At 36.1% G+C, this 22,300-nt stretch overlaps 1 protein-coding gene across 4 annotated transcripts in view; it reads right to left on the reverse strand.

Annotated features, from left to right (window-relative positions):
• HDAC9 (histone deacetylase 9) overlaps window positions 1–22,300 on the reverse strand; it is a 910,741-nt gene that overhangs the window by 242,529 nt on the left and 645,912 nt on the right. For all 4 annotated transcript variants that reach the window (XM_025379211.1, XM_025379208.1, XM_025379210.1 and 1 more), the window contains exon 14: window positions 3,450–3,583. In XM_025379211.1, coding sequence (XP_025234996.1) covers window positions 3,450–3,583 — 134 coding nt within the window. The remainder of the gene's footprint in view (window positions 1–3,449; window positions 3,584–22,300) is intronic.

The following is a 22,300-nucleotide window of genomic DNA, read 5'->3' on the forward strand; positions in this document are numbered from 1 at the left end:
GACATCTGGCCTGGTACTCAAATCCCTGGAGTCCCAGTTAGCAGAGATCATACCTCCTCATGTTAGCATGTTTTAGTAAAAACTAGGCAAAGGAACTAAAGTTTAACTTCCTGATAGCCTCTTCTAGCCTATTTAGAAGTAATGCCCTTGAGCCTTGATTCTCTTTATTTGGGTCCTGGGGGTATCTTGGTAAATAAGTTACTCACACCTGAGCTGGGACCCAACTTTCTCTCTGGAGTGAATAAGTGAACTCCAGTGGGCAGATACTATCATTATCTTTGATTCCTTTAGAAGGCTCAGAAACACTAACCAGGTAGCCTTTTGGGTAGGACCCTTCTTGCCCTTTCTACTAGCCTAAACACCCACCACGCACACAGATCACATGCCTCCATGGTGTGCTTTCTCCTGATTCTTCAACAACTCTGATTCTTAAGACATGTGGCAAATTGCTAAAATATTCGTTGATAAATTTGTGTTGTATTTTTCACAGCATTCATATTTTGAAAACAATTTGGCATGAAATAGAAAGTTTAGCATCTTTGTAAGATGGCTTAATAACACAGTAAAATATTTGCATATATACTTAGTCAAATCAAAAATATTAGAATAAATCTACAAGGAATGTATATCAATTGCTTCCATTGTGTTTAGTAAAAAAAAAAAATGGACTTGGGAGAGCACTAGGTAAGACTCTACTATTTCTGAGGTGGGTTACCTGGTTTGGAATAATCTCTTTGTGTTCCATTTTTAATTACTCCCCTACTCTTCTGGTAAAAATTATCAGGAAGAGAAAATAAGTTATGAAAATCATGTTTTCCTTTTAGTTCTATGTTTTATCTTATATTGAACAAAATGTCTCTACAAAAGGATAACACTTGTTAATAATGTCTAAAATTTAATTTTGAATTTTTCTAATATCATTCATACACGGGCAGAGGGACATAAAATTCCTAGGTATCTTAAAAGTGAATTAATTGTTAGTGGTTTTAGAAATTCCATTTCATGTTTTGGTTTAGGTTAGCATCTCATAATTTCATAAAGTAAATAAATTTATATAGGCAATAATTTCTTTGCTCATATGGGAGTTTTGATAATGTAGGAGCATTATTATATATAATGATAAATAATACAGGCAACAAAATCTTCACTTAAGAAAGCAAACACCTGGTGAACTGCCATCAAACTATGTCAGGAAAAGTAGATTCTACTTGCATTGTTGCAACGTTTTGGATATGATGTTTGTATTTGATCTTAATTAAGTGCAAATCTGTGGATCTGGGCTTGTGAGTGTATTATTTGTTAATTTTGTGGTTGAGTATTACTAAGGAGACTATTCTTCTCAAGCCCATAGTTGTGTGATAGTGTTTCTGACATCTCACCTTGTGTTTGATATTACATTGGTCAGTGCTATGCAAACTGAATTGTACCATTTTGAATAATAAAGAACTAAAATAATGTAATGTATATAAGCAATTGAAAAAGAAGACTAACCAGAAAAGGATAATAGACTTTTGAATTTTTAGACCAGTGTGAATCATACCAAATTCCATTTATTTCTATACTCTGTTCTTTTCATAAACAGTTCTCCTTCAGGTAATAGGTTTTAGGAATACCACTATCTAACAATGCATTCGAAAGCTGTGATCAGCCACTGACAATTTGAAGTAGTTGGGACCGGGCCAGCTGCTGCAGGATATAACACAAACGTGAATGTGAAAAAAATGTAAGCAGCAATGTCTCAGCTGGCAAAAGCACAGAAAAATTGCAGAGCAGATGAAAAGGTGAGACGGGAATGTTCACATGAATAAATGCATTTTGTCCATTAAGACTAGCCTACCACAAAGAATTCTCCGTGCTGGTCTACTTTATGGACTCCATCTGGGATTGTGTAGAAAAGAGAATGGTTTGGTCTCCAAATTGCATTATCAGAAACATGAAATCCTTAAAGATAACTCTAAAATTGACCAGAGTATGAAAGCCTTCTGCCATACAATGTGAATGCCACTGGCAAAAAAATGAATAATAGACTCGCACTCAGGAAAGGACCAGATAAATAAATCTAGCTCATTTTCCTTCACTTTGGGGTTTCTAGGTAAAGGATACATTTAATCAAAAGCAGAGCTTTAAATATGAAAACTATTTGATAATTCTATCGTAAATATGTAATAAAACATGAGACTAAATCTGTACATAGTGTTATGATATATTCATTCACAATCTCAACTACTGAACGATCCATAAGACACTACCAATGATTTCATGTTTTTAAAAACCAATTAATTTCCCTTGTAACATAGAATATATTATCCACCGTTTAAAGAAAAAAATCCATAAAGAAAATTTTTTATCCATAGAAATGAACAAACTGAATGAATGGCTTTACATCGTCAAAAGTCAATTATTTTTAGTAGCTTGCAGAGGAAAAGGATCAGACTGATGTAACTCACGCAGTCATATGTAGGCAAGTGCACTTGACCTGGGGAAAAATTCTGTCTGCTTTGGCATTTCTAATTCAAGTAAAATATTTTACAGACTCAGTTTAAACCTAAGTTGAATTTGAATAGGAATTTTGCTGACTACATTTTGGGACCATAATTGTCTTGTGAAAGTTTAGAATTCCAGTACTTGAATTATGTTTAGAACCTAACAGAGACCCAGTAAAAGAAATAATTAGTAAATGTTAAAATAATGTAAGAAAACCCATGGAGGGCATTTTTCTTTTAAAAATACCTTAGATTCAATGCAGAAGGTTACTGGATTTCAGACAACAATGTACATTTATAGCAACTAAATCAAATAGCAGCTGGTTGTTACATATTTTGCACATTTGACAATGGAAGCCTTTCTGAATTGATATGACTGTTATTTTTAACCTTTGAAAGCATAAAAAGATATATTTTTCCAAATAAAAATGGTATTCACCAGGCATCTACTGAAATAAGTTTAAAGAAATAATGATAAAATGAAAGTATTCAAATCCCTTCATCAAGTTATAAACACATCAATCATTTCGATAAAAAGAAATCACTTTTAGTGGTAAGAGGACAGTTAATATTTTAAATCTATTCATTTCCATGTGGCAAAACTCTAAATTCAAAGTTTAGTTTATAACCAAAAATAATAATTACTTAGCAAAGAGTTTCTCAGAAGATCAACTCAATAAATAACGTCTATTTGCAAACAGTGCTACCATGTGTATGTAATAATTCTGCAACATTGGAACACACACATCAGGCAGCTGCTCAGCTCATCAACACTGACTGAATACTTACAGTGTGCCCCGCCCAGAGTCAGGTGGTAAGCTCTGTGCTACTTGAATCTATGATGGTTCATCAATCATGGTGTTTGCACTATATAGTTAATATTTTTCTATTACTCCCCAAATGAATACTGGCCTCTTTACATGATTTATTTAAGTAAGTAAAAGAGTGTGTCCAATTCTGGATTACCTCACATTTATTTAGCAGCCCAGTTTCTTGCAGTCGTGACCAGATACTCTGTATTCGTCCAGCATGTTCAGGGTGGGTGGTGGAATTGCCACAAACGCACTGGTGTTTCAGCATCAAGGGGTCATAGGCAATTCCTTCAAGACAAGGGAAATACAGCACAAGATTGAGTAATGATACAAGATAATGACACATGTTAGGATATAATACGATAACTCCAAAAAAGTCATTATTCTTAAAATAAATTTAACAAAGGGGGAAATAATATGTAACAAATTCTCAGGAGCACATAAGAACTATTTAGTCCTGTCTATCTGGATACTTAGGCAAAAACATGAACTCATGCATTAACCAGTACAGAGAACCTAGTTTAGTAAATCTGTAAAGTGATGAAGATGATGACATTTTAAGACACGTCAGATTAAATATATATTTTATATATATATATATAGAGAGAGAGAGTAATCTTATGAGTATTTTAAATCATTATGAATTGTTTTTAGGCAGATAATTTAATTCAGCAGAGGTTTTAATTTCACCACACCATTGGAGCCACAAAATGAGCTGGCTCTTTACATCTTTCATGAGTAATTCTAGCCTGACTTTAGTTCGCGGTTTCATTTTTGTAATAAAATGGAGGATTTTCCCACTGTTTGCCTATCCTGTTTAGTAATTTCTTCAAGGCTGTTCAAAAACAGTTTCTTTGTTTATTTGTGTTTCTTACCACCATTTATGTCATTATGTAACCAATATGGATGTTGTAGATCTTATAATATTGTGGGGCATTTAAAGTGTTTCTTTAAAAAAAAAATGTAAATTACAATGCCACTATTAGAGATTATACAGATACTAATGAATACAATCTTTTAAATTATCAGGTATTAGCATATTTCATTTTCAGGTAGGCCTTATGATGAGAAAGATTTTATAATGACATGATAAAACTAATTATTAGCAGAACTTAAAATAGAACTTTTTAAAGTAACAAGTTAGATGATAATTATAACTCTGGCTCATTTAAAGAAGATTTCTACCCATAAACCTATTCCTTGAGGTGGAAACATGTTACTTGCAAAATTGCCTGACATAAGAAATTATTTAACAAATCAAATGTCTTCCAATAAGTGACCATTGAAGTTTATTTGTAGATGGCAAGAACACCCATTATAAGAAGTTTTACAACAACCAAAAACATCTTCAGGAATAGATGAGCACAAGTCATTTATGCTGTAAAGGAAGTTTAATTAAATACATTTTATTCTCCTTTTGGCTTACATTATTGTGTTAAAGAAATGTTACTCAAGAGAAGAAAATATTTTTCCTTGAGTGTACTAAAATAATGCAGAAGAATGGCACATGCATTTTGAAACCATGTGGTAAAAATTATGTCTAAGAAAAAAAATATAATCTTACTATTCCAAATAATATCTATTCTTAGGACTCAAATGGCTTCAAACTCCATCCATCTTCCCCTGATTCTCACATTTTCTTCCTCAGGACTGACCTCCCTTACGAGCAGCTTATTTGCACACTTACCCATTGAATGACCCATCCGAAATCTCCACTTAGTTGTCTCATAGTTTTCATAAAGTGAAAATGTCTCTGATTTTTAATTCATGATCTTAAACCACACATGACACTACTCATGTTTACAAAAGACATCAAGAACTGCCATTGTTCATACGAGAAACCTTAATGTCCCCTTGACGCCCCCACCTCCAATGAACCAAAGCAGTGTCTGTTTTCCCTCCAAAACAGATCTTGAATCACTCACTCTCCTTATCTCCACTGCCAAAACCATACGCAATTCAAGGTTTTATTATCTTTAATCTGGACTCCTGAGATTGCCTTGTAACACACAACCTGACTTTCACTCTTTTCCATTTGCCATACAGCAGTGGCCACTTCTGCTTAAATCCTTCAGGGCCTTCACTGAAGAGACTGAAATTCCTCCGGGCCAGCATAAATATGCCCCTCCCCATCTTTCCAGCTTCATTTCATATCCCTCCCTCTTTTGTTCTCTATTTCGCCTACAAAGGCCTTCCTTCCTTTCCTCAAAAAGATCAAAATCCTAGCAGCCTTGTGATATTCATACATGCTATTCCCTCTATGCCAGAAATTCTTCCTTCTTGACCTCCATAACTCCAGTCCTCATTTGGCTAATTTTTTTTCACTCTTCAAGGCTGTTTTTAATGTCACCTCCTCTACCAAGCATACCCTGAGATCTCTAGATTAGGTCTCCTACTATACGCTCTCTTAGCATCCTCTAGGTCTCCTTCAAGCATTTGTCACAATTATATAATTGTTGTATAATTTTGTTAATTGTATATTTTCTTCACTAGACGGTGAGATCTTTGAGAGCACAGATTATAGTTGTATTTTTACCTCTGAAATTTCAGTGGCCATCAACATGCTTAAATAAAGCAGGTCCTCAAAAATATTTTTTAATGAGTGAATGAAAACCATAAATGAATGAATATATCCCAAAAATAGTTCAGGTATTTCCACTGTAAAGCTTTCCTCAATGAATCTAATTGGTGGATCTCCTTGGATTCCTGAAGAGTAGTCTTGTTTAATCTTCTACCTTTTATTTTATGTCCCTTATCTTCCTACCCTAAGTGCTTCTAATATAGGCATTTATTTTACTCAGCTTTATATTTCTACATGGAACTTCATAAAGTCCTCTTTTTACGTTTTGCATAAAGTCCAATATGGATAAATATTTTTAAATAAAGTCAGAAGGAAGATATCAAGGAAGGCAGACAAGGAAGCAGGCAAGCAGGAAGGAAGAATAACATTTAAAATACAAAGATGTGTAAGACATGTCTTCACAATTTAAATATATCAAGTATTTATGAGTTACTACCATATAAGAAGAACTGTTTAACATTTTTTCAACTATAGTTTCATAAATAAAAAGTGATAGTTGAATAAGAATATGGAAACAAAAAGTATAACATCTGCCTCATTTTGAAAATATATTTTTGGTCAGGTATGGTGTCCCACACCTGTAAGCCTAGTGCTTTGGAAGGCTGAGGCAGGAGGATTGCTTGAGCCCAGGAATTTGAAACCAGCCTGAACAACATAGGGAGACACTGTCTCAACTAAAATTTTTAAAAACTAGCCAGGAGTGGTGGTGTGCCTGCTGCTGGTGGGAGAATTGCTTGAGCCCAGGATGTCAATGCAGCAGTGAGCAGTTATTGAGCCACTGCATTCCCGCCTGGGCCACAGGGTGAGAACTTGTATCTGGAAAAAAAAAAAGAAGAAGAAGAACTATATTCTTCAAGAGTAGAGATTCTAATCGTTACATTGCTTAACTTGTTCACTATTTCATCTCTTGACATATCTAAGCTTACCTCCATAGTAATGTTTCCCCCTTTTAATGACATTTTCCCCATAATCCACTGCCAAGAAAAAAAAAATTGTAAAACAGGTTATGGTAGCTGGGAATTATTGCTAGGTACCTGGAGATTATAATTCAAAGTCCAGGGGCTCTTGGAAAGCCATTTGAATTTAAAGGGAAATACATACAATCTGGAACTCCAAACTTCCACTGAGTCATTCTAACGATGTATCACTGAGGTGTTAACAGGTAGGCTGCAAAATGAAACTTTAACCTCATCCTTCATCTCCATTCCTTTCCTCTCTCTTTCATTCTCTCTCTTTGGCTTCTCAGAAACATGGACTTATAGGGTGAGAAATAAGACTGCTCTTCTCTTTGCAATTCATATGGAATTCTACTTCTGTTTGACCCTTTCTGGCTCACTGATTACCATTTGCAATATAACATAAGCCAATAGATTAATTAATTTTTCTCCTGATCAGTGGGACAAGAGTTAAAATTAGGATTTGAAAAATAAACAAAAGAGTCTCAAAATATTTACCTGCATTTTAAACAATAGTTGTTTGTTTTCCACATATATATGTTGAAAATATGTATATATACACATATTTTTTACAAGAAATCCTTAAAATTTCTTGATAAATTTTTTAGATAAACTTGGAATTGTACTTTCTCTGTCTCTCAGTCTTATTAAATGAGATAATGTATTTGTAGCATCAAGTATAGTGTCTTTCCTTCTTTATTGCATGTAGTTGTCATTTTTTAGCCATATACTCTATTTATGTCTTCAAATTTACACTCAGTCTAGTAAGACCTGTTAGCCTGAGTCTATAGAGTCTTTAGACAACTTATCTTGTCTATAAAAATAGCTGAGTTTAGAATATTTAGACTAAAATTATTGATCCTGATTTCTAGTTCCTAACATTCAACTTCATATTGCATTTCTGGGAACTACCTGAGGTTTCACACCTTCCCAAGGTGTTTGCTAAACAACACTTATTAAACATCTTCTAGGGCAAGGGACAGGACAAAGGACTAGCACAGTACATATATATATATACATGACATGGCATCCCCCTAGAAGATGCAGAATCAGTAGACAGTTTTTGAATGCTTACCATGTTCCAGATTCTAGCAGCTTCATTTTACCACATTTAACTTAAAATCTAGTAGTAAAGGCCGGGTGCAGTGGCTCACGCCTGTAATGCCAGCACTTTGGGAGGCCAAGGCGGGAGGATCACCAGAGGTCAGGAGTTCGAGACCAGCCTGACCAACATGGAGAAACACCGTCTCTACTAAAAATACAAAAAATTAGCCGGGTATGGTGGCGTATGCCTGTAATCCCAGCTACTCAGGCGGCTGAGGCAGGAGAATCGCTTGAGCCTGGGAGGTAGAGGTTGCAGTGAGCCGAGATTGCGCCATTGCACTGCAGCCTGGGTAACAAGAGCAAAACTCCGTCTCAAAAAAAAAAAAAAAAAAAAAATCTAGTAGTAGAAGTGAGAAAACTATGACACTTTTGAAAGTTCTGCTAAAGAAAAAACTTGTGAGGCTAGAGAATCAAAGAAGATCTCCTAAAAACAAAACTTTTTTTAAAAAGATGGAATGATCTGCAAATGGTAGAATTACTAAAAAAGATAAAAGAAACTTCTGAAACAAGGTTGATTTCTAATGACCTTCAAATCACACACATAGCAGCTGTTACTATTTCTATCCATAACGCTAATCTATCCATAAGACTTATGTTGTCTTATTTTTTAAAATTTCTTTTTTAATTTTTTAATTTTATGTTTTTTGGGGACAGATTCTCACTCTGTCACCTAGGTTGGAGTGCAGTTTATATTTTACTATTTGTAATTTTTTTTTTTTTTTTTTTTTGAGATGGAGTCTCACTCTGTCACTCAGGCTGGAGTGCAGTGGCACAATTACTGTCTGTAACATTTTTTAACAAGAACATATAACTCAGAACACATAACTCAAAGTACCAAACAGTGTAATTTTTAGATTATTTGTGAAACTTGATGTTTCCAGCAAGCAAATGATATAATGTCTAAAAGTTCTGTTTAAAAAAATTAATAAATTGTACCTCTCACTAGATAAGAAGCATTTCCTAAATCGTACAGCTTTGTGTTTGTTTGTTTTTTTCATGTAAGTCATCTTAACAGAGTATCAGACAGCTAGAAAGGAAGTGGGTAGAAGAAATTCTCAACATAAGCCTTCCAACTAACACTATATGAATGTCTGTTAAGGCCTAGGAATTAGATTAAGTGTTGCCATTTAACTGTAAAGCCAGGAAGGAGATTCAACCAGCATGTAAGTTGGCAAAAAGTGAAGCCAAACACAATTCACTACACATGTGCTGGCAAAATATCTGGAAATATTTTTCTACATTCAAGAATGAGTGAGAAAAAAAACCAGGGACTTTGAGAATATACTACAGATATTATGAAGGAAATATCATTCATACTGCTTAGTTCAGTGAACATGATTTACTATAGGAAGCAAAATAAGATTTTAGAAAATGTTTTGTTCTCTTCAAATGTCAAAAGGCACTGGCCCTATAACATCAGAAACCAAAACTAAATAAAGGCAGAGATAAAACTAAATTAAAAAGACAATGGAATGAATAAAAATAAAACTGGATATGATAAACAGGGATTGCAAGGAAATTAAAGAGTAGCAAAATTAAAATCTATACTGGAGGCAATAAAGAAAGGAATTTACATTTCAGAAAGTCAGATCAGTGCTATTGAATACAAACTTGAGACGTCTCCAGAATATAAAGGAAAGGACTACTAGATGTACATAATAAGATGAAAATAGAATGGTCAGAAAAAAAATCACCAAACAAAAAGTTGTCATTGCTTCTGAGGAGGAAATCTGACTAACCAAATACAGGAATACCTGGGACATAGTGCTGGTTTGATTCCAAATCATCCGAATAAAGCAAATATCACAATAAAGCAAGTCACGTGAGTTTTTTGGTTTGCTTATGCATGTAAAAGTTATGTTTACATTATACCATAACCTATGAAGAGTGGAATCATTGTGTCAAAGAAACCAATGTGTATACCTTAATTAAAAATTAATTTACTGCTAAAGTGCTAATAATCATCTGAGCTTTCAGTGAGTCATAATCTTTTTGCTTGTGGAGGGTCTTGCCCTGATATTGATGGCTGCTAACTGATCAGGGTAGTAGTTATTGAAGGCTGGAGTGGCTGTGTCAATTTCTTAAAATAAGCAACAATGAAGTTTGCAACATCCATAAACTCTTCCTTTCACAAAACATTTCTCCCGGCATGAAATGTTGCTTGGTATTATGACATTTAACCTATAGAAGGCCCTCTTTCAAAACTGGAGTCAATCCTGTTCAACTTTGCTGCTGCTTTATCAACTAAGTTTATGTAATATTCTAAATCCTTTGTTGTCATTTCAGCAATGCCCACTGCATCTTCACCAGGAGTAGACTCCATCCCAAGAAAACATTTTTCTCGCTCAACCCCTAAGAAATAACTCCTTATTAATTCAAGTTTTATAACAAGATTGGAGCAATTCAGTCATATATTGAGGTTCCACTTCTAATTCTAGTTCCCTTGCTACTTCTGCAGTTAGTTCCTCCATTGAAGTATTGAATCCCTCGAGTCATCCATGAGAACTGGAATCAACTTCTTTCAATCACTTGCCAATGTTGATATTCCTCCCATGAATCATGAATGTTCTTAATGGCATCTAGAATGGTGAATCCTTTCCAGAAGGTTTCAATGTACTTTGTTCGATCTATCAGGGGAATCACTGTCTATGGCAGGTATAGCCTTATAGAAGGTATTTCTTAAATAATAAGATGTAAAAATTTAAAAGACCCCTTGATCTATGGGCTGCAGAATGGATGCTGTGTTAGCAGGTATGAAAACTTAATCTCCTTGCACATATCCATCAGACTTCTTGGGTGACCAGGTATACAGTCAATTAGGCAGTAATATTTTGAAAGGGAACATTTTATCCCCCTGAGTAGTAAGTCTAAAAATTGAGCTTAAAATGCTCAATAAACCATACTCTAAACAGATATGCTGTCACCCAGGCTTTGTGGTTCCATTTATAGAGCACAGGTAGAGTAGCTTTAGCATAATTCTGAAGGGCATAGTATTTTGAGAAAGGGAAATGAGCATTGGCTTCAACTTAAAGCCACTAGCTGCATTAGTCTCTAACAAGAGAATCACCTTATCTTTTGAAGTCAGTCATTGACTATTTCCCTCTATCTCTTAAAGTTTTCTCCCTATCTCTTCTTCCAATGAAAGGCTGTTTCATCTACAATAAAATTATGTTGTTTGGTGTAGCCATCATCATCAGTGATCTTAGCTAGACTTTCTGGAAAACCTGTTGTAGCTTCTACATCAACACTTGCTGCTTTACCTTGCACTTTTATGCTATGGAGATGGCTTATTTTCTTAAACATCAAGAGCCAACCTCTGCTGGCTTTCAACTTTTCTTCAGCAACTTCCTCACCTCTCTCAGCCCTCATAGAAATGAAGAGTTAGGGACTTGCTCTGGATGAGGGTTTGGCTGAAGGAAATACTGTGACTGGTTTGATCTACCCAGACCACTAAAACTCTCTCCATATAAGCAATAGGGCTGTTTTGCTTTCTTATCATTTTTCTGTTCATTACAGTAGCACTTTTAATTTCCTTCAAGAGCCATTGTTTTATATTCACAGCTTGGGTAACCAGCACGAGAGACCTAGCTTTTGCCTATCTCAGCTTTTGAAGCGACTTCCTCACTAAGCTCACTCATTTCTAGCTTTTGATAGAAATTGGGAGACATGTGACTCTTCCTTTCACTTGAACACAGAGGCAATTTAGGGTTATAAATTTGCCTAATTTCAATATTGTAGTGTCACTGGAATAGAGAGGGCCAAAAAGAGAAAGGAAGATGGGGCCATGCCCACTTAGTGGAGCAGTCAGAACACACACAACATTTATCTACTAAGTTCACTGTCTTGATTGGGTGTGGTTCATGGTTCCCCAAAACAATTACAAAAGTACTATAAAAAGATCACTGATTGGGTCCATTCCAAGATGGCCAAATAGGAACAGCTCTGGTCTGCAAGTCCCAGTGTGGTCAACACAGAAGATGGGTGATTTCTGCATTTCCAATTGAGGTACCTGGTTCATCTCAGTGGGACTGGTTGGACAGTTGGTGCAGCCCATGGAGGGTGAGCCGAAACAGGGCAGGGCATCATCTCACCCGGGAAGCACAAGGAGTTGGGGGATTTCCCTTTCCTAGCCAAGGGGAGCCATGACAGACTGTACCTGGAAAAAGAACAGGACACTTCTGCCCAAACACTGTGCTTTTTCCAAGGTCTTAGCAACTGGCAGACAAGGAAATTCTCTTCTGTGCCTGGCTCAGTGGGTCCCATGCTCACAGAGACTTGCTCACTGCTAGCGCAGTGTGAGATGCAACTGCGAGGCAGCAGCCTGGCTGGGGAAGGGGCGTCCACCATTGCTGAGGCTTGAGTAGGTAAAACAAAGCAGCCAGGAAGCTCAAACCGGGAGGAGCCCATCGCAGCTCTGCAAGGCCTACTGCCTCTATAGACTCCACCTCTGTAAGCAGGGTATAGCTGAACAAAAGGCAGCAGACAACTTCTGCAGACTTAAACGTCCCTGTCTGACAGATCTGAAGAGAACAGTGGTTCTTCCAGCACAGCATTTGAGCTCTGAGAATGGACAGACTACCCCTTCAAGTGGGTCACTGACACCCATGTAGCCAAACTGGGAGAAACCTCCCAGTAGGGACCAAGAAACACCTCATAGAAGTGGGTGCCCCTCTGGGACAAAGCTTCCAGAGGAAGGATCAGCCTGCAATATTTGCTGTTCTGCAGCCTCCACTGGTGATACCCAGGCAAATAGCATCTGGAGTGGACCTCCAACAAATTCCAGCAGACTGGCAGCTGAGGAACCTGACAGTTAGAAGGAAAACACACAGAAAGGAATAGCATCAACATCAACAAAAAGGACATCTACAACAAAACCCCATCTGTAGGTCACCAACATCAAAGACCAAAGGTAGATAAAACCACAAAGATGGGGAGAAACCAGAGCAGAAAAGCTGCAAATTCTAAAAACCAGAGTGCCTCTTCTCCTCCAAAGGATTGCAGCCCCTCACCAGCAATGGAACAAGGATGGATGGAGAATGATTTGACGAGTTGACAGAAGTAGGCTTCAGAAGGTTGGTAATAATGAACATCTCCGAGCTAAAGGAGCATGTTCGAACCCATCTCAAGGAAGCTAAAAACCTTGAAAAAAGATTAGATGAATGGCTAACTAGAATAAACAGTGTAGAGAAGAGCTTAAATTACCTGATGGAGCTGAAGACCATGGCACGAGAATTTCATGACACATGCACAAACTTCAAAAGCCGATTCAATCAAGTGGAAGAAAGGGTATCAGTGATTGAAGATCAAATTAATGAAATAAAGTGAGAAGACAAGGTTAGAGAAAAAAGAGTAAAAAGAAATGAACAAAGTCTCCAAGAAATATAGGACTATGTGAAAAGAACAAATATATGCTTCATTGGTGCACCTGAAAGTGATGGGGAGAAGAGAACCAACTTGGGAAACACTCTTCAGGATATTATCCAGGAGAACTTCCCCAACTTCAAAAGGCAGGCCAACATTCAAATTCAGGAACTACAAAGAACACCACAAATATTCCTCAAGAAGAGCAACCCCTAGACACATAATTTTCAGATTCACCAAGGTTGAAATGAAGGAAAAAATGTTAAGGGCAGCCAGAGAAAAAGGTCGAGTTATCCACAAAGGGAAGTCCATCAGACTAACAGTGGATCTCTTGGCAGAAACCCTACAAACCAGAAGAGAGTGGGGGCTAATATTCAATGTGGTCAAAGAAAAGAAATTTCAATCTAGAATTTCATATCCAGTCAAACTAAGCTTAATAAGTGAAGGAGAAGTAAAATCCATTACAGACAAGCAAATGCTGAGAGATTTTGTCAACACCAGACCTGCCTTACAAGAGCTCCTAAAAGAAGCACTAAACATGGAAAGAAAAAACTGGTACCAGCCACTGCAAAAACATGCCAAATTGTAAAGACCATCAATGCTATGAAGAAACTACATCAATTAATGGGCAAAATAACCAGCTAACATCATAAGGACAGGATCAAATTCACACATAACAATATTAACGTTAAATTTAAATGGGCTAAATGTCCCAATTAAAAGATGCAGACTACAAATTAGATAATGAGTCAAGACCCATCAGTGTGCTGTGTTCAGCAGACCCATCTCACGTGCAGAGATCACATAGGCTCAAAATAAAGGGATGGAGGGAGATCTACCAAGCAAATGGAAAGCAAAAACAAACAAACAAACAAACAAACAAACAAAAAAACAGAGGTTGCAATCCTAGTCTCCGGTAAAACAGATGTTAAACCAACAAAGATCAAAAGAGACAAAGAAGACCATTACACAATGGTAAAGGGATCAGTTCAACAAGAAGAGCTAACTATCCTAAATGTATATGCACCCAATACAGGAGCACCTAGATTCATAAAGCAAGTCCTTAGAGACCTACAAAGAGACTTAGACTCCCACACAATAATAATGGGAGATTTTAACACCCCACTGTTAATATTAGACAGATGAAGGAGACAGAAGGTTAACAATGATATCCAGGACTTGAACTCAGCTCTGCACCTAACAGACATCTACAAAACTCTCCACACCAAATCAACAGAATATACATTCTTCTCAGCACCACATCACACTTATTCTAAAATTGACCACATAATAGGGAATAAAGCACTCCTCAGCAAATGTAAAAGAACAGAAATCACAACAAACTGTCTCTCAGACTACAGTGCAATCAAATTATAACTCAGGATTAAGTACTAATTAATTCTAATGAAAACTAAATTCTAATAAAAACTGCACAACTACATGGAAACTGAACAACCTGCTCCTGAATGACTACGGGGTACATAATGAAATGAAGGCAGAAATAAAGATGTTCTTTGAAACCAATGAGAACAAAGACACAACTTATCAGAATCTCTGGGACACATTTAAAGTAGTGAGTAGACGGAAATTTATAGCACTAAATGCACACAGGAGAAAGCAGGAAAGAACTAAAATTGACACCATAACATTACAGTTAAATGAACTAGAGAAGCAAGAGCAAACAAATTCAAAAGCTAGCAGAAGGCAAGAAATAACTAAAATAACAGCAAAACTGAAGGAGATAGGGACACAAAAAGCCCTTCAAAAAATCAATGAATCCAGGAGCTGGTTTTTTGAAAAGATCAACAGAATTGATAGACCACTAGCAAGACTAACAAAGAAGAAAATAGAGAAGAATCAAATAGACACAATAAAAAATGATATAGGGGATATCACCACCAATCCTAACAGAAACACAAACTACCATCAGAGAATACTATAAACACTTCTATGCAAACAAACTAGAAAATCTAGAAGAAACGGATAAATTCCTGGACACATACACCCTCCCAAGGCTAAACCAGGAAGAAGTTGAATCTCTAAATAGACCAATAACAGGCTCTGAAATTGAGGCAATAATTAATAGCCTACCAACCAAAAAAAGTCCAGGACCAGATGGATTCCCAGCCAAATTCTACCAGAGATACAAAGAGGAGCTGGTACCATTCCTTGTGAAACTATTCCAATAAATTGAAAAAGAGGAAATCCTCCCTATCTCATTTTATGAGGCCGGCATCCTCCTGATATCAAAGCCTGGCAGAGACACAACCAAAAAAGAGAATTTTAGACCAATATCCCTGATGAACATCAATGTGAAAATCCTCAATAAAATACTGGCAAAGCGAATCCAGCAGCACATCGAAAAGTTTATCCTCCATGATCAAGTTGGCTTCATCCCTGGGATGCAAGGCTGGTTCAACATATGCAAATCAATAAACATAATCCATCACACAAACAGAACCAACGACAAAACCACATAATTATCTCAATAGATGCTGAAAAGGCCTTCGAGAAAATTCAACAGTCCTTCATTCTAAAAACTCTAAATAAATTAGGTATTTATGGAATGTATCTCAAAATATTAAGAGCTATTTATGATATACCCATAGCCAGTATCATACTGAATGGGCAAAAACTGGAAGCATTCCCTTTGAAACCAGCACAAGACAAGCATGCCATCTCTCACCACTCCTATTTAAGATAGTGTTGGAACTTCTGGCCAAGGCAATCAGGCAAGATATAGAAAAAACGGTATTCAATTAGGAAAAGAAGAAGTCAAATTGTCCCTGTTTGCAGATGACATGATGGTATATTTAGAAAACCCCATCATCTCAGCCCAAAATCTCATTAAGCTGATAAGCAACATCAGATATGTCTCAGGATACAAAATCAATGTGCAAAAATCACAAGCATTCCTATACACCAATAACAGACAGAGAGCCAAATCATGAGTGAACTCCCATTCACAATTGCTACAAAGAGAATAAAATACCTAGCAATCCAATTTACAAGGGATGTGAAGAAGCTCTTAAAGGAGAACTATAAACCACTGTTCAGTGAAATAAAAGAGGACACAAACAAATGGGAAAATCATTCCATGCTCATGGATAGGAACAATGGCCATACTGCCCAAGGTAATTTATAGATTAAGTGCCATCACCATCAAGCTACCAATAACTTTCTTCACAGAATTTGAAAAAACTACTTTACAGTTCATATGGAACCAAAAAAAGAGCCTGCATTGCCAAGACAATGTGAAGCAAAAAGAACAAAGGAGGACGCATCACACTACCTGACTTCAAACTATACTACAAGGGTACAATAACCAAAACAGCATGATACTGGCACCAAAACAGAGATAGAGACCAATGGAACAGAACAGAGGCCTCAGAAATACACCACACATCCACAACCATCTGATCTTTGACAAACCTGATAAAAACAAGAAATGGGGAAAGGATTCCCTATTTAATAAATGATGCTGGGAAAACTGGCTAGCCATATGTAGAAAGCTGAAACTGGATCCCTTCCTTACACCTTACACAAAAATTAACTCAAGATGGATAAAGACGTAAATGTTAAACCTAAAACCATAAAAACCCTAGAAGAAAATCTAGGCAATACCATTCATGACATAGGCATGGGCAAGGACTTCATGTCTAAAACACCAAAAGCAATGCCAACAAAAGCCAAAATAGACAAATGGGATCTAATTAAACTAATGAGCTTCTGCACAGCAAAAGAAACTACCATCAGAGTGAACAGGTAACCTACAGAATGGGAGAAAATTTTTACAATGTACCCATCTGACAAAGGGCTAATATCCAGAATCTACAAAGAACTCAAACAAATTTACAAGAAAAAAACAAACAACCCCATCAAAAATTGGGCAAAGGATACGAACAGACATTTCTCAAAAGAAGACAGTTATGCAGCCAACAGACACATGAAAAAACCACAATGAGATATCATTTCACACCAGTTAGAATGGCGATCATTAAAAAGTCAGGAAACAACAGATGTTGGAGAGGATATGGGGAAATAGGAATGCTTTTACACTGTTGTTGGGACTGTAAACTAGTTCAACCATTGTGTAAAACAGTGTGGCGATTCCTCAAGGATCTGGAACTAGAAATACTATTTGACCTAGCAATCCCATTACTGGGTATATACCAAAAGGATTATAAATCATGCTACTATAAAGACACATGCACACGTATGTTTATTGCAGCACTATTCACAATAACAAAACTTGGAACCAACTTAAATGTCCATCAATGATAGACTGGATTAAGAAAATCTGGCACATATGCACCACGAAATACTATGCAGCCATAAAAAAGGATGAGTTCTTGTCCTTTGCAGGGACATTGATGAAGCTGGAAACCATCATTCTCAGCAAACTATCACAAGGACAGAAAACCAAACACCACATGTTCTCACTCATAGGTGGGAGCTGAACAATGAGATCACTTGGACACATGTCAAGGAACATCACACACCAGGGTCTGTAGGCGGGTAGGGGGCTGGAAGAGGGATAGCATTAGGAGAAATACCTAATGTAAATGACGAGTTGATGGGTGCAGCAAACCAACATGGCACATGTATACCTATGTATCAAACCTGCACGTTGTGCACATGTACCCTAGAATTTAAAGTATAATAATAAACAAAAAAGATCACTGATCACGGATCACTATAAAATATATAATAATGATGAAAAGTTTTGATATATTATGAGAATTACCCAAATGTGACTCAGAGACAGGAAGTGAACACATGTTATTGGAAAAGTGGCACCAATAGACTTACTCAGTGCAGGATTGCCACAAACCTTCAATTTTTAAAGTAAAATGTAATAAAACAAGTTATATTTGAAATAGGACTAATTGAGGATGTTTCCATAAGTAGAAAAAATATGTTCGTGGATAAGTAATTGCAAATCATACTTCCCACAAAGAAACACATATCAGGTTGGCCTCAGACTTCTACTCTTTAGTGCTAAACCCCTTGAACGTTTGATCACATTTCCAGACTTTTCAGATAAAAAACTTGTGTCCCAATAAGTCTGTCTTCAAAACATGTGCGAAGGTAATAGGATTAAATTCTTAGGTATAAAAAGCATACCCCCAAAAAAATATATGTGTGTGTGTGTGTGTGTGTGTATGATACACAAAAATAATATATACCTACATATTTATAAAAATATTTTCTACATTAATGTTTATATTATGATACATGATATATGTGATCAAGTTGAATTAATCTCCTAAATAAAAAATATAGCTCTTTTTATCTTCTTCAGTGATTATTACATGGGTAAATTTTGGAAGAGTTTTTTGAAAGAAATTTCACGTACATATATTTGAGGACAGCAATTTAAAAAATAGATTTCCTGACAAAAGGAAAAATTAGTCTCTCCATTCTAATATGGGTAATAACAGAAGCTACTCTAGAAGGCCTTAAGACATGCACACATACACACACACACACACACATATACACTGTATATATACACATATATACAAATATACACACATACTTTCAGATATACACACATGCACATAGATATGTATACAAATACAAATTACTTTTCTTTATCCTGTTAAAGATAAGCTTATAGAGTAAAAAGTATTGATTGGAAAATAAGTATAAACATATTTTTATAGAAGTTACCTCTGAGTGGTAGAATAATGAGTGACTTTCCATTATAATATTCTAGATTTACCAAATTGCCTTCAATGAACTTGTATCAATTTTTATAATTCTCAAAAGTATAAATGTTACCACGAAAGTTCAATTAATATATAACAATTATCTCAGGCCCTACTCAGTGGCTCACACCTGTATTCTCAGTACTTTGGAGGCCAAGGTGGGTGGATCACCTGAGGTTGGGCATTCAAGACCAGCCTGACCAACATGGAGAAACCCCATCTCTACCAAAAATACAAAATTAGCCAGGCATGGTGGCACATGCCTGTAATCCCAGCTACTAATGAGGCTGAGGCAGGAGAATCACTTGAACCCGGGAGGCAGAGGTTGTGGTGAGCTGAGATTGCACCAACGCACTCCAGCCTGGGCAACAAGACCAAAACTCCATCTAAAAAAAAAAAATTATCTTGTAAAAATACTTTTATGCAATTTATGCCTACTTTCTACTCTCAGGAAATAGACTGAAGACGGCATCTTTCCAAAACTGACTAAACTCAGATAATATTTCTCCCTTGGAACATTTTTTGTTCTTGTCAGAAAGGGAGTTATATGGCTAATCCAGTGGGTTGCGGAGGATGCACATGGATGGTGAAGGTTTAAAGGATGTGCATTGAAAATTATGTGACTTTTGCGTTAAATAACTTTTTAGTAGCACCAAAAAGTATAGCTCTTAGAGGATAGATTTGAGCCAGCCTCCTAGCTCTAAAATGTAACTCTGTCCACTACCTTGCTATTTAGTGGAACAGCTATTGAGAGTGTGGGATCTTATGACTTTCTTTAAAAAAAAAAAAAAAAAAAATACAAATACAATAGCCTCTCCCCTCCCCCATCTGCAGTTTGTCTTTCTACAGTTTCAACTATGGTTTGAGAATATTAACTGGACAATTCCAGAAATGCACAATTATATAACAACAAAACTCTAAGTTTTAAATTGTGTATCATTCTGAGCAGCATGATGAAGTCTTACACTGCCCCAGTGTAAGACCAGCTTGCCCAGGATGTGAATTATCCCTCTGTCCAGCAGCTCCATGCTCTCTATACCACCTGCCCACTAGTCATTTAGTAGCTGTCTTGATGATCAGGTTGACTGTGGCAGTGTCAATAGGAACCCATTTTTCTTGTAGGATTTTCAGTGTAAAGATGCAACATTCTTGTAAGTTCAAATAAGCTAACAAATATTCCTCTGAGTTATTGTAACTTTTAAATAACTTAGTTATCCTTTAGCAGAACAACAGTTACAATGTAACTACTTTCAGTGTATTCACTTTTAATTATTTTTTATTTCATAATGGCTCCAAAGTGCAAGAGTAGTGAGGTTGACAGTTTGGATATGCCAAAGGTAAGCCTTAAAGGGCTTCCTTTAAATGAAAGGTCTAAGTTCTCGACTTAAGGAAATTAAAAAAAAAAAAATCATATGCTAAGGTTGCTAAGCTCTACAGTAAGACGGAATCTTCTATCTGTGAAGTTGTGAAGAAGAAAAAAGAAATTTGTAATTGTTTTGCTGCCCCACCTCACCTCACACTACAAAAGTTATGACCATAGCGTGTGAGAAGTGCTTAGTTAAGATGGAAAAGGCTATAAATTTATGGGTGGAAGACATGAACAGAAATGGGTTCCTATTGACCTCAATTGGTTCAATAGTATGGGCTGTTGTAGGCATTCCCTGGGAGTCTTAGAATAGCTCCCATGTAGATAAGAGGGTCTACTGTATTCCTAAAGAACATAGGTGAATATTCCTTTAGATTGTTTAACATGTCTGCCACAAGTAGATATTAAAAAGTCAAAAGAAAGGAGATTAGTGCTTAAAATATATATTTTCAATCATACTAGAATGAAAACCTTATAGTTCTCATCTGAAATCAAGATCATTAGAATTACTAAAGTGATTTTTGAGATCATGTGGATTACAGTAGTATTCAGGCTACAGGGGAAATTTAAGTTTGGATTAAAGCCAGAGCAATATGTGGAATAGCAGAGTGAAGATGGTGGATTTCATTTCCTTAGGATTTGGAATAGTACTAAATGAATGTTACATATCAAGTATATATATATTTTAATCCCAATGCCAGTGGAGAAGCTATTATTATAAATTGCATATGTTGCATGATTTTAAAATATTGTGCCTTTTTCTTGTAGGATTTTCTGTGTAAAGATGCAACATTCTTGTAAGTTAAAATAAGCTAACAAATATTCCTCTTAGTTATTGTAACTTTTAAATAACTTAGTTATCCTCTAGCAGAACAAGTTACAATGTAACTTTTACTTTCAGTGTATTCAAATTTGAACTAGTAAATTTGTAAGTGTTTATTATGAAATTAATATTCATTGATTCAACTAAAATGTTTATTGAATGTCTATTAAGTACAAAATCCTGTGTTTTCTAAAATAATTTTACATAATCTCTCATGTGGGCAAGGAATTGCCTCATCAAATCCATTATATATGAAAAGAATCTTAAGTTCACTTTCCTATTTGTTTTTGGAATATATGCTTTGATAAATACTAAAATGCTGACATTATGAGGGGGAAAAACCTAACTCTCTGAAATCACCTAGTCTTTGTTTGAATGATCAGAGTAGGATTATGTCCTGTTTATGTTACTGGGTTTACAGTCCACCCCTCCATCTGGATTCTTCTAAGGTCTACAAATCCTATCCATTTGGCAACACATTTTCCTTAAACTCCAGGTTCTCTCTAATATTCAGATATCTTGCTCCATTCATTCAAAGGAACATATGAAAACTGGAAGACACTGAAGTATGTCAGAAAAGGGCCACCCCTCTTAACCAAGGAAAGAAACTTTATCCATAGGAATACAGCGATATATAGCAGCAAACTTGGGGACATCAACATGAAACTTTGTAGTTAAGCTTACTTAAAGAATTTATTTTTAATATTATTTTTAATTTTTGATATTATAATCTTAAGGAAATTATTTCAGTCAATGGAAACAGTTATCATGATAGAATGGTTGTTACTCTGTATTTTCTGAAATATTAGGGTTGAATAAAAGACACGTTCAGGAGAAAGAATAGAGAGTAGGTAATTCTTAAAGGCTATTGCTCTTTCTATATGCAAAAAATTATTCCTCTGTATCATGTATCCGATTTTGAGCAAAAACTCTGTGAATCCACAGGGATAGCACCAGGCATGATTGATTCAAAGGCTGCCACTAACACTGGGCAGTGTTCCTGGGTTTTCCGGAATATCTGGGCATAGTTTTGCTATGCTCCTGGAAGTAGGAGAGTCGGAGGCAATGGCTAGTACGGAGAAAGAAATAGACCCAGCTCA

Source organism: Theropithecus gelada, chromosome 3 (assembly GCF_003255815.1).
Source record: "Theropithecus gelada isolate Dixy chromosome 3, Tgel_1.0, whole genome shotgun sequence".
Taxonomy (NCBI): Eukaryota; Metazoa; Chordata; class Mammalia; order Primates; family Cercopithecidae; genus Theropithecus; species Theropithecus gelada.